Source organism: Pimephales promelas, chromosome 3 (assembly GCF_988280905.1).
Source record: "Pimephales promelas chromosome 3, fPimPro1.hap1.1, whole genome shotgun sequence".
NCBI lineage: Eukaryota > Metazoa > Chordata > Actinopteri > Cypriniformes > Leuciscidae > Pimephales > Pimephales promelas.
The window spans coordinates 29,717,050-29,729,184 of record NC_142771.1 but is presented as its reverse complement, the minus strand read 5'-3'; the positions used below and the strand labels follow the sequence as shown (position 1 = coordinate 29,729,184).

General features: G+C 39.0%; 1 protein-coding gene and 1 long non-coding RNA gene across 2 annotated transcripts; both read left to right on the top strand.

The window, feature by feature from the left end:
- Positions 1 to 48: 48 nt before the first annotated feature.
- On the top strand, positions 49 to 3,774 carry actb2 (actin, beta 2). The gene is made up of 6 exons (XM_039687266.2): positions 49 to 188; positions 1,469 to 1,598; positions 1,726 to 1,965; positions 2,272 to 2,710; positions 2,812 to 2,993; positions 3,082 to 3,774. The coding sequence occupies exons 2-6, from the start codon at positions 1,476 to 1,478 to the stop codon at positions 3,223 to 3,225; spliced, it is 1,128 nt and encodes a 375-aa protein (XP_039543200.1). The 5' UTR covers positions 49 to 188; positions 1,469 to 1,475; the 3' UTR covers positions 3,226 to 3,774.
- Positions 3,775 to 7,203: 3,429 nt separating this feature from the next.
- On the top strand, positions 7,204 to 8,921 carry LOC148982041 (uncharacterized). Its single transcript, XR_016155159.1, has 2 exons — positions 7,204 to 7,399; positions 8,523 to 8,921. It is a non-coding gene; the product is annotated as an uncharacterized LOC148982041 (long non-coding RNA).
- Positions 8,922 to 12,135: the final 3,214 nt, after the last annotated feature.

The following is a 12,135-nucleotide window of genomic DNA, read 5'->3' as shown; positions in this document are numbered from 1 at the left end:
TGGGCCAATCATAGAGCTGAGCTCCGAAAGTTTACCTTTTATGGCTAGAGCCGGGCATGTGCTGACGTATAAAAGAGCGCGCCCAGCTTTTCTTCCTCACTTTGAGCTCCTCCACACGCAGCTAGTGCGGAATATCATCAGCTTGTAACCAATTCTCTTAAGTCGACAAACCCCCCCCCAAACCTAAGGTGAGTTCATTTTTCAGCTTTCAAAGGCTTTTAATTGTATTTTTAATATCCATTAATTTTAATTTAAATGTTTAATTAAAATGAATAAATAAAACTGGATAAAGTCATTAGACCAAGTTACCGGTGTTTTTGCTTTTAAATTCTAACGCCTGCATAAAAAGCTATTTATTCTTTATTATGTGGTTAATTTTATGTAAGTGATTGCTGTATTATTACAACTTAAATGTGCTCGACATGTCAGTAGGAAGTGACGGTAACGTTAACCGTTGTAGACACGACATTGAATGGGCCGGTGTGAATTAACTTAAGCCTTTAAGTTAACTTGCGTCTCTCAACATTTAAGATGTGCTCTGGTTAACCGTGCTTTAACATGGCTTTACAGTTTTAAGGCTATTCGTGAGGCATGTTGCACACTTGATGGATAGCCGGCATGGGAAGTTCTTTGTGCACCAGGCTGTGCTGCAGCAGGGTGTGACCTACTTTAGCTAGCCGGCTAACCAGCATTCACCTACTGTGAATCTGACATTTTACTTAAAAGTTATTCGATCTCCAAATAATCAAAGAGTAATTATTACTACGCTTTCATCACAATCCAACCGTTTTGGGACAATATTGGCGCTTTAAATTGTTGTATGCAGTCCTTCATTAAGCCTGAAGATTGGTGAAGCACTTCATATTCACGTTTCGAAATATAAGGTGTGGTCAATTTTAACAGTTGGTGTAAATTTGTTCTGGTTGCAATAAGTTTTATAATTGTCGAATTGTAACTTCATTTAAATCTCATTGATGTAAGACTAGAGTATAAACTGAATCGGCTGGTGCTTTCGTGTGAAGTCTGCTCTTATGTAGTCATTGAACTGACTGCAGATCTGTGACGCAGTAATATTGGGCAGACACAATCGTCGATATTCGCTTGTGTAATTGATACCAGGCAAGAATGGAAGAGGATGTAAAACTTAATTCGTGTAGAGTTTAGGGAGTGGCCCTGGCGTGATGAATTTCGAAATCTGTTCCTTTTTACTGAACTCTGACTCTGGCTGAGCGCCACACCGCCGGCAGCCGCAAAGCGGCTCAATCCATTGCCTTTTATGGTAATAACGAGAGAATGCAGAGGGACTTCCTTTGTCTGGCATAGCTGAGGCGTGTATTGTCACTCTAGCACCCGCTAGCGGTCAGACGGTAGAATGCAGCACGAAACAGGAAGTTGACTCCACATGGTCACATGCTCACTGACACTTTCTTTCATGGCACTTCTAAAGCGATTTCTCTCTCTTTTACAGTTTAGCCATGGATGATGAAATTGCCGCACTGGTTGTTGACAACGGATCCGGTATGTGCAAAGCCGGATTCGCTGGAGATGATGCTCCCCGCGCTGTCTTCCCATCCATCGTGGGTCGCCCCAGACATCAGGTGAGAAGCAAAGGATAAATCGATTTGGACTGACCTGTAATAGGAATTATTTTCATACTTTGAAACGTGAATTAACTTCTTGTTCCTAAATATTTTACAAAAATTAACATTGCTTTCTTTGTTACAGGGTGTCATGGTTGGTATGGGACAGAAGGACAGCTATGTTGGTGACGAGGCTCAGAGCAAGAGAGGTATCCTGACTCTGAAGTACCCCATTGAGCACGGTATTGTCACCAACTGGGATGATATGGAGAAGATCTGGCATCACACCTTCTACAATGAGCTGCGTGTTGCCCCAGAGGAGCACCCCGTCCTGCTCACAGAGGCCCCCCTGAACCCCAAGGCTAACAGGGAAAAGATGACGCAGGTTGGTTTTTGGCTAGCAAACGGTGCACTGAAGTCTCTTGTCTGTCCTGTTATTTAAGTTCTCCTTTTCATTCATTCACTTCCTCCAGGCTCTGTTTCCTCTGAGCTCCTGAGTTTCTCATCTTTTGCTGGAAGCAGCAGGTTATCTATACTTTTGCCTGCCTGTTTTGCAGTCTCATGCACTCTCTTATTCTTTGTGCACTTTTGTTTCTTTGCTCTGGATTTCCAACTAACCTCTGCATGGATGTGTGGATTGTGCTGTAAATATTTGAGCGTCAATTAACTTATCCTCTCGCTCTCTTTCCAGATCATGTTCGAGACCTTCAACACCCCTGCCATGTACGTTGCCATCCAGGCTGTTTTGTCCCTGTACGCCTCTGGTCGTACCACTGGTATCGTGATGGACTCTGGTGATGGTGTCACCCACACTGTGCCCATCTACGAGGGTTACGCCCTGCCCCATGCCATCCTCCGTCTGGACTTGGCTGGCCGTGACCTGACTGACTACCTCATGAAGATCCTGACCGAGAGAGGTTACAGCTTCACCACCACAGCTGAGAGGGAAATTGTCCGTGACATCAAGGAGAAGCTCTGCTATGTGGCTCTTGACTTTGAGCAGGAGATGGGCACCGCTGCTTCCTCCTCCTCCCTGGAGAAGAGCTATGAGCTGCCTGACGGACAGGTCATCACCATTGGCAATGAGAGGTTCAGGTGCCCAGAGGCCCTGTTCCAGCCATCCTTCTTGGGTAGGTTTCCTGACAAACATTACTTGGTGTGTGTATGTACACTAGACTTCATTTGAAGGAGAGTACAAGAGCACCATTTAATAATTTGTCTTCCTCTGCAGGTATGGAGTCTTGCGGTATCCATGAGACCACCTTCAACTCCATCATGAAGTGTGACGTCGACATCCGTAAGGACCTGTATGCCAACACTGTATTGTCTGGTGGTACCACCATGTACCCTGGCATTGCTGACAGGATGCAGAAGGAGATCACATCCCTGGCCCCTAGCACAATGAAAATCAAGGTGAGCTTTGACCCTTGCCTCTCGTATCAGTCTGTAACTGAACACGTATGGCAACTCCGCATGGTGCTAATTGTCTGTTTCTCCTCAGATCATTGCCCCACCTGAGCGTAAATACTCCGTCTGGATCGGAGGTTCCATCCTGGCCTCCCTGTCCACCTTCCAGCAGATGTGGATTAGCAAGCAGGAGTATGACGAGTCTGGACCATCCATTGTCCACCGCAAATGCTTCTAAACGGACTGTTACCACTTCACGCCGACTCAAAATGCGCAGAGAAAAACTTCAGACGACAACATTGGCATGGCTTTTGTTATTTTTGGCGCTTGACTCAGGATCTAAAAACTGGAACGGTGAAGGTGACGGCAAGTTTTTTTGGCAAATAAGCATCCCCGAAGTTCTACAATGCATCTGAGGACTCAATGGTTTTGTTTTGTTTCTTTAGTCATTCCAAATGTTTGTTAAATGCATTGTTCCGAAACTTATTTGCCTCTATGAAGGCTGCCCAGTAATTGGGAGCATACGTAACATTGTAGTATTGTATGTAAATTATGTAACAAAACAATGTCTGGGTTTTTGTACTTTCAGCCTTAAAATCTTGGGTTATTTTTTTTTTCTTTGTTCCAAAAAAACTAAGCTTTACCATTCAAGATGTAAAGGTTTCCATTCCCCCTGGGCATATTGTAAAAGCTGTGTGGAACGTGGCGGTGCCAGACACTTGGTGGGGCCAACCTGTACACTGACTAATTCAATTCCAATAAAAGTGCACATGTTTAAGACATCCTATTCCTGTGTGACTTCCTGTGTTGGTGCTGAATTCACTTTCTCAAGTATCTTGGTAGACTCTAATAATACTAGTCTCGCTCTTCTTGATCTTGTATCCCTTTTATAAATTGGGACTATTCTCTAACAACATTCAGGTCTAGAGAACTTTAATGAAAGTTAAGGTTGTCATGACCTGGGTATTGTAGGGGTTAACAAACTTAATACTGTTTCAAAATGGTGACCATTAAAAATAACTTAACCTTAGAGGCTTTCAAATGGTCAGACTAAACTAGCGGAAATAAGAAATTATCTGAACATTTACTTTTATAAATGTGACTTAATTGGTTTATTGCTTACATGGGCTTACACTACACAAACTATTTATGTAAGGACCACATATTAAAGTAAAAAATGTCAGCTAACTGCTTATGCAAAACTCCAATATCACCAAATTAAATGTCCGCATGATTATGGGACATCTGAAGTATGGGAAGGTATCCAGTTCTATCTAGCATAAGATCATTTTAGAGAACTGATTAAAGATAGATTACATCCAGCTTAATTTTTATCTAAACCGTTCATTACTTCTTGGTATTAGGGAGCTGTTGTGTTGCTTACACATTTATATTTGTGCCTTTAGTTTGAAGACAGAACATTGAGAGGAGCATTATGCAGCCTCAGGGTCAGATGGTACTCCATTTTAATGTGTACTTCACATAACTGTACAGCAGATGACGCTACACGCACAGGAAAAGAAATTCTTGTTTAAATTTGAGTAAATAGCCACTGAACACTGAGACTCATGGTAACTCAATCAAGGTGCAAGAGACTGTTTTCTCCAGGGAAAAAATGTTTTTTTGTTATTTTTTCAGTAAGTGACATGACAGAATAACAAAACGTGGCACATATCCAATTTGTGCAAACTATATACACTAATAAGAGGCTTCTGTTTTTAGGTTGATCCTGGTGTGCTTGAACTTTAGTCATTGATGATAAATATGGGTGCCCTAGTTGCATATGATTTACTGCAAGCTTCTCATCTGACAGCACTTGATGAAAAATGATCAAGAGATTTTCCTGCTGTGTACATCTGTGCATGTGTACAGGAGCCTATAATACAGATTGTACTTAATCGAGGTAGCCTTTTGTTTGATAACATCAAACTAAGCAATATTCATTATTTAACAAACCTACAGCTCTCTTTAGATTTACTTTAGCTGTATCTTTTATTACCACTTAGCCTACCATTTAACTGTTATTTTTGTAAAGCTCTCAAAAACTAGCCCGCCTTTAATCTTTTATTCGTTCAGCAGCAAACACAAACGTTTTACAAATGAAACGCATGAATCTTGTGAATCTCATAATCAGCCGAGCCGAGTTACTCTGAATTCGCTCCCTACCCCCCCAACACAAGCGCCAAATGTCATTCAACCCTTTAATTTAGCTTCCCACGTACATTCATACATCCCACGGGGACGTGTCTCTTGATTGTGGTGGGGTACGTTCACGCAGGGTTGCAGGCCATGCACAAATGTTCCTCTCCATTCATGATGAAATAATTACACTGAGAAACAAGCCACTAATAAGTGAGTAGTGGGCGACAGAGACATCAGCATTCACAGTGCTGTTTCTCAGTGATTGCACTTATTAAGAGAGACTCATTTTGTCTTATCCCACAGACGTGATTTATGATTGATTGCTTAATGCAAAATAGACTCGAGTACACTATGTTTTATTTTTGTTGTGTATTTAAAATGAATTGAGGGGTGCTGATAGAGGTATTGTGAAAGTGTGTGTGATATGGACGAACTCCAGTGCCATTAGATCCATTGTGTTCGGGGCCCCTCTACAGCACAGGAGGTCTCAGAGCAATTTTGTGGTGCCTTACAGTGTGCAACTGAGCATGTAGGAGGTGTCACCTTCAGGACAGACCCTCTTCAGTTTCATTGAGATACTATATATAGCGTAGTTTTCAATAAAAAAAAATTAATTAGTATGTATGTATATATATATATATATATATATATATATATATAAATTAGTTTTGAGTTATTTTATTAATTGTTTCAGTTTTATTTATTCAAGTACATCAGACTAAATGAAAATGAGAAATGTTGCCTTGGCAACTAGAGGTGTGTTCCAATTTAATTTGCATACTTGTGCACTATTCTATGATGTTTTGTAGTAGGCCAACAATTAGTGTGAGTAGAGTGTTCATCTGTGTATTATCTATTACAGGAATGTCTGTCTGTCTGTCTGTTTGTCTGTCTATTAATTGCACATCGCATATAGTCAGCTACAAATAAAAATGTTAAAAATGTATTCTGTGTAATTGTAACAATGAGCACTTAAATACACCAAACCAACAATTACTAAAAACCATTATAAAATGTCACCATATCACCATTATAAATTGTTATGCAACCATGTAGTTCAATTATCTATATGTAATGTTTGTCATTATGTCAGTATCAGTATTTGCTACCATGCACACACACACAAAAGTCACTGAACTGTGTAATTGTAACAATGAGCACTCAAACACACCATACCAACAATCACTAAAAACACACAAAAACAGATTTTGCACGCGCTTTGCACAAGTAGGCTACTGAAAATTGGCAAAAGAAAACCCGGATGAAGTAACCAAAGGGAAAAAACGAATGCTTAGTCCGAAATCGACACTTAGTCACTAATAGGGTTCACTTGGAAGTATTGAATGAAAAGTGAGGTGTTTAGAGTGCCGAAGTGATGACGTCACTTTGTAGGACAACTCGGAAGTTAACGCCTTCCCTCGATCGAAAAGCTATATATTTCCCCATAGACTTTTGGACAATCGCAAGAAATATGATGTGTGTTCAATAAAAAGTTGTGACCCTTACACGTTTTGTCTATCAAGATAATCTTTACAAGTTAATCCGAAATTTTAACATTTAAAGCATATGTTTTAAAAAACACAAGCAGACACAATAAAGTTTTAAAAAACACAAGCAGGTTGTAATTGGCGTGTTTTATGTCATAGATCAAAAACGTGAACATATTTAGATGCTATGTTTACCATAGACCTTATTTCAGGCCATTTAGACAAAACCCATTAAAAAACCCAGTTAGAGCATAGACGGGAGTGCTAAAATGCTAACTCACGTCCGCGTTTTGGCCTACAAAGTGACGTGATAACTTCAGAAGCTTCTTAATAAACATTAGCCATGACAGCTCTAGAAGTAAAATGAAAAGATTCATCTTGAACTATATATCATGTAAACTATGTATAACCCAATTTAACCAGTTCAGTTATCAATTAAAAAGGGATTTATACCTGTATGATACTACTTCACTCACTGTAGCCACATTGGATCAGCGGTTTGGAAAATGGATGGATGATTGAGCTGCAGGCGCCGTCCTCTGGCGAGACGCGGGAATTCGTTCGTCATGTGACTCTGGCAGCGCATTTCTCGAGAAGCACCTGGCTGCAGCCTGCAGATCGGGGTGGGGCTACACCTGGGGCGGGGGTACACGTGTAGCCCCGCCCACAATACTTCTCATTGGTTAGGGGCAAAGTGATGACGTCGATCGAGGTGGGGCCGCGCCGTAAACTCATGACGTCGCTTTCTAGCTTGTTTTCATTTCCGCTGTTCATCGCTGCATGGTGAGTACAGGCTACTCTTCTTTTTTCCCTCTGATTTTATTTACAATTTTTAATTCTGAAGTGGCGTTTAGTGTGATGATACAATGAAGTGGTATAACAATAAGATTGTGTAACTTTACTCACCATATCACACAAATAACTGGGGCAACGTTTCCCAAAAGCATCGTAGGCCTGTGTGTGTGTGTGTGTGTGTGTGTGTGTGTGCGCGCGCGCGCGCGCGGGCGTATGTATATTAGTGTGGTTTTGGTGGGATTAGGAGGATATTAGTGTTAAAAATGAACCAGAAGAAAAACATGATTTAACAGTTAAAAGTAACAATATACAAAGTTATATTGTAAGACCTTTTTTCTATAAATAAATTGATTAAATGTAAACTATTTTGTAATTAATAAGATTACATTTATTTAATTGAACATGTAAAACATATGCTTATTCTTATGCTCTATACTTCATTCTCTTTGCTTATCCTTGGCATTGTCATCCTTATTTATATTCCTTGGGTACCACTTTTGCTATTTTACTTTACATATATTTTGGTGTTTGCTGATAATTATTTTCACATACTCATACTCTAGTCCTCCATCTCTCTCACCTATTTTTTGTTGTTGTTTACTTTATAAATCCAAGGTTTTAAGAGCCATTCCCCCCTGCAAAAAGGTACACAACTGTGTTAAGCAAGAGGGGGTTATGAGCAGTAGTAGGTGCCCATTCTGTCAGTACACCAGCATGCCATATGGCCAATGTATTACCACATCAAAAATAATTTTCTATCCTATCCTAATCTATCTATTCATCTCTGTGTGCCTATCTATCTCTACCTATCTGTCATATCCATACATCTGTCTGTGCTTGATAAACTATATTGCCCACAAAAATTTTAGGATAGGCTTGCTCAAGCCACATTAAAGTTTTTATTTAGAGTTTATATTCTTCATAAACAATTAAGTCTCTTAGGTACTTAGGTACTACAGACAATAACACTCAAGTGTATCTTGTCTAACATTTTCCTATATAATATGTTTAAAATGTATATAAAAAAGAAATTCCTTGTATGACTCTGTACTGATAATGCCATTCTTTAAAATGATTCAATATTGTTTGTTCTGTATTTTATCTAAATTAGGTGTTGTGGACTGGAGTGCAAGAGTTCCAGGTGCCCTCGTTGACTCAAATACCAGCCCATTCTCACCCCCAAAGCATCACCTAACTGACGCCTTGGGAAGCATTTGACCATGCAATACACAAGGACTGCCCACCTGGTGTGTAGGTGATGGCAGAAGGGGAGTCCTGCATGCATTTTCTTCCGTGAAGGAGGTTGAGGGCTAGTTTTTTCAATGATGGAGGGGAATTTCAGGCTGAGTAGATTGTGTGAGAGTGTACGTGTGTGAGAGTGAGTGTACGTGTGTGTGTACATGATGTGTGTGTGTGTGTGTGTGTGCATGTATTTGTGTGTAGGTGATTATCTGAATATCTCTTTACACAATTTTTCAAACTTGTTTTGAAATAAAAGTTATCACTGGTATGAGTTTGGTTTTTTTGAGTTTGCATGCATAATATGGTTTGCAGAGATTGACAATGTACTGTATGTAGTTATTTTAACTTCAAACTTTATTGGCATAAATGTTTTTTAATAACCTATATAATTCACATAGAACTATTACAGAGGAATGCTTAAAATAAGAAATATATTTTGGTGCCATTAATGTTTACAGTTATTTTGTTATTTACATGGTGAAGTGCTACAGAATGTGAAAAACTACAAAGATATTACACAATACTCTGTAATTCCTTATACGCTGAACTTGGATCAGGCATAGTTAAAACTATGGATATGTGCTCTACTCCTTTTTGCTGCTTTCATTATTACTTTAGAGATTTTTAATACTTAATCATTTTATTAAAAGTATTATTTCAAATTTGCGCATGCGTTTTGAAGCATCGACATCATTACTGTACCACAACTCAAATACGATGCATGTGCTTTCAGCGTGGTATATATATATATATATGAAGAGTTCAGATGCAAAAGCCTCTAAATGCCATTTGAAATTTTCTTCTAAAATGACAATTTTTATCAAGCTTGTATATTTAAGTTCAGTAATTTCAATTAAATGACAATTAATAGGTATTCTTCATTGCCATTTAAGTGAAATTACATCAACTTAAATATACAAGCTTGATAAAAATGATCATTTTAGAAGAAAATTTCAAATGGCACTTAGAGGCTTTTGCATCTGAACTCTTCATATATAGTACAAAAAAACTTATATATCACCTACATACATAGAGAGAGAGAGAGAGAGAGAGAGGCTTCTTCATGAACCACAGGGATTTGTAATGTAATGGGCTACAATGCAAATTCTCTCTTGAAGACAGTAAATAGAGACTGTGTTTTTAAACATTTACATTTGTGGATGAAAAATGTACCCAAGATAATTAAAGTGTATAAAATAATTTCTTAGTTTTTGTCTTTTATTATAATTCCTAATGTTGTTATCTCTAGTGAAACTGGAGAGAGACTGGAGATAATGCTCAAGCCAATAATACATGTCACACCATAATGTGTTGCTAAGAGCAGGAGAAAAACAAATGATCCGTGGTCTATAAGTTAATATACAGTTAGCTCTAAGTTAAATCTACGTGAGAGGTTTCAGCGCGATTTAGCGCGTGAGTTTTTCAACATTTCCTGTTTACCGTGCATGGCGTCGACGTCATTGCTGTGCCACTAACCAATGAGAAGCGTTTTGGGCGGGACTACACATGCAGCCCCGCCCTGATGCGACCCCGCCTCGATCGACGTCATCACTTTGTCACTAACCAATGAGAATTGTTATGGGCGGAGCTACACGTGTAGCCCCGCCCCAGGTGTAGCCCCACCCCGATCTGCAGGCTGCAGCCAGGTGTACTTGCATTTCTCTGTACCAGCTGTAATTTCGGTGCACTCGACTCGATAAATGGTTTTGGACACCACAAATGACTGTTCCCCCAAATATTACCCTATTTAAGGGTAAAGAGGGCAATTTCGAGGGCTGAATACATACAAAGGCTACTGAGTGCATACAAGGCTACAGTGAGTGTCATTTGGGACACAACTTCCCCGAAATTTGCTGAAATAAAAAGTCAACATGAAATGGAAGTTGTGATAGTGTTTTCTTCCCTATATTGTGGTCTTGAACAAGAAAAAAAATTAGGGATTTTTTTCCACCAGGAATGGACTACTTGCACAACTACTTCCGCGTTCTACTTATTACATACCGGGAGTTTCCGGTTAGAGTGTTCATCGCACGTCCATACATGACAATGCAGATTACGTTTTATGGATGCCTTGATTAAAACAATGAATAACGATCTCTGTATTAATTATCTTGAGCCTGCTGAAATGTTTCTATAAATATATTTTCTTTCTGTTCGATTCTGAATAATAAATAGGCTATATAGGCTAGCTATTTATCCACTAACCAGCAGTAGTCTTCTGTCGACTTCTTCTCATTAACAACAGTATATATTAGCCTACTTATATTCTATACTTGAGTTTAAAAAATGTTTTAATGAATTTGAATAATAAAAAGTGTGCATTGGTGCTTTATTCCTATCTTTTTAAAATAGTTTAATGAATGAATGATCGCGAGGTGCCTATCAGAACGCACGCAGCTAGAATGACAGTCAACTTTTCTGAATAAATTAAGCATTTTGGGCATGAACATGTAATAGTAAAACAATTGACATTGGAAAAATGACACTGAATGATTATTTTAATATTTAATCCAAATAAATAAATGTTCGTGTTTCGTACTGATGTTTCAGCGTCGCGGTCACTAGTGTAGACGAACACTGCCACGCTGTGGTGAAATAATGACGTATTTTTAACAGCCGTAGCTTTCACTCGTATTGGCTTGGTTTGGATTTAAACTTAACGTTCCGATGAGTTTTGAAAATTCTGCACACTGTAAACATCAGAATATCCCTTCTTCTGTCAATAAAAATGTCCAAAATATAAAATCGTATTACAGACACTCATTTTAGGTGGTGTTTGTTCAACTCATTAACCGCAGTACATTGAAAGTAAACATAACCGGAAATAAGTGATATGAATTGTTTCCAAACGGAAGTGCGTCGCGAAGCTTAGTGCAAGTATAGTCCATTGATTGGATGGTTGTGGTTTGCTGCTCTGATGTCATGTGATTGTCAGGTTGCCCCGCCCTTGTGGCTGTAAACAGATCATCAGAGAAGAGAAGAGACGAGAGGGAGGGCAAGTTATTTTGATTATAGATTATGAGGACAAATGAATTAAAACATAATAATGATGATGATGAAGTGCACAAACAATTTTTTTTGTTTAAACACTGTATCTACCCTAATTCTACATCTGAAACCTTGGAAGAGGAGAAATTATCTGCTATCTTTGACCAGATATAAATCTGAAAAATATCAATCTGGGCCGCCATATGCTCAGTATCTGTGATGATCTAGCCATCTAACTTCAAGAAATAAATCTTTTCATCATCCAGTGAAGTATAATTGATCGGTTACAGTGTCCTTGTAAAGTTTCATTTGAGAAGAGCGTTTTCCACTTTTAGTACAGTCCCATTTCCTGCAGAGCCCAGGGGACAGTTATAATGGCAGGTAAATCATCATTAGGAGACACTTCACTTCATGTTACAATATATGAGACGCAGATGCTTCTGTTTCCATTCTGCTCTCTATATTTTTTTTATTTCAAACCATGTGAAATACAG

Coding starts and splice junctions, on each gene's coding strand:
- actb2 (XM_039687266.2), top strand. CDS start 1,476: ATGGATGATGAAATTGCCGCACTGGTTGTTGACAACGGATCCGGTATG. Junction 1,599..1,725: donor TGGGTCGCCCCAGACATCAG/GTGAGAAGCAAA, acceptor TCTTTGTTACAG/GGTGTCATGGTTGGTATGGG. Junction 1,966..2,271: donor ACAGGGAAAAGATGACGCAG/GTTGGTTTTTGG, acceptor CTCTCTTTCCAG/ATCATGTTCGAGACCTTCAA.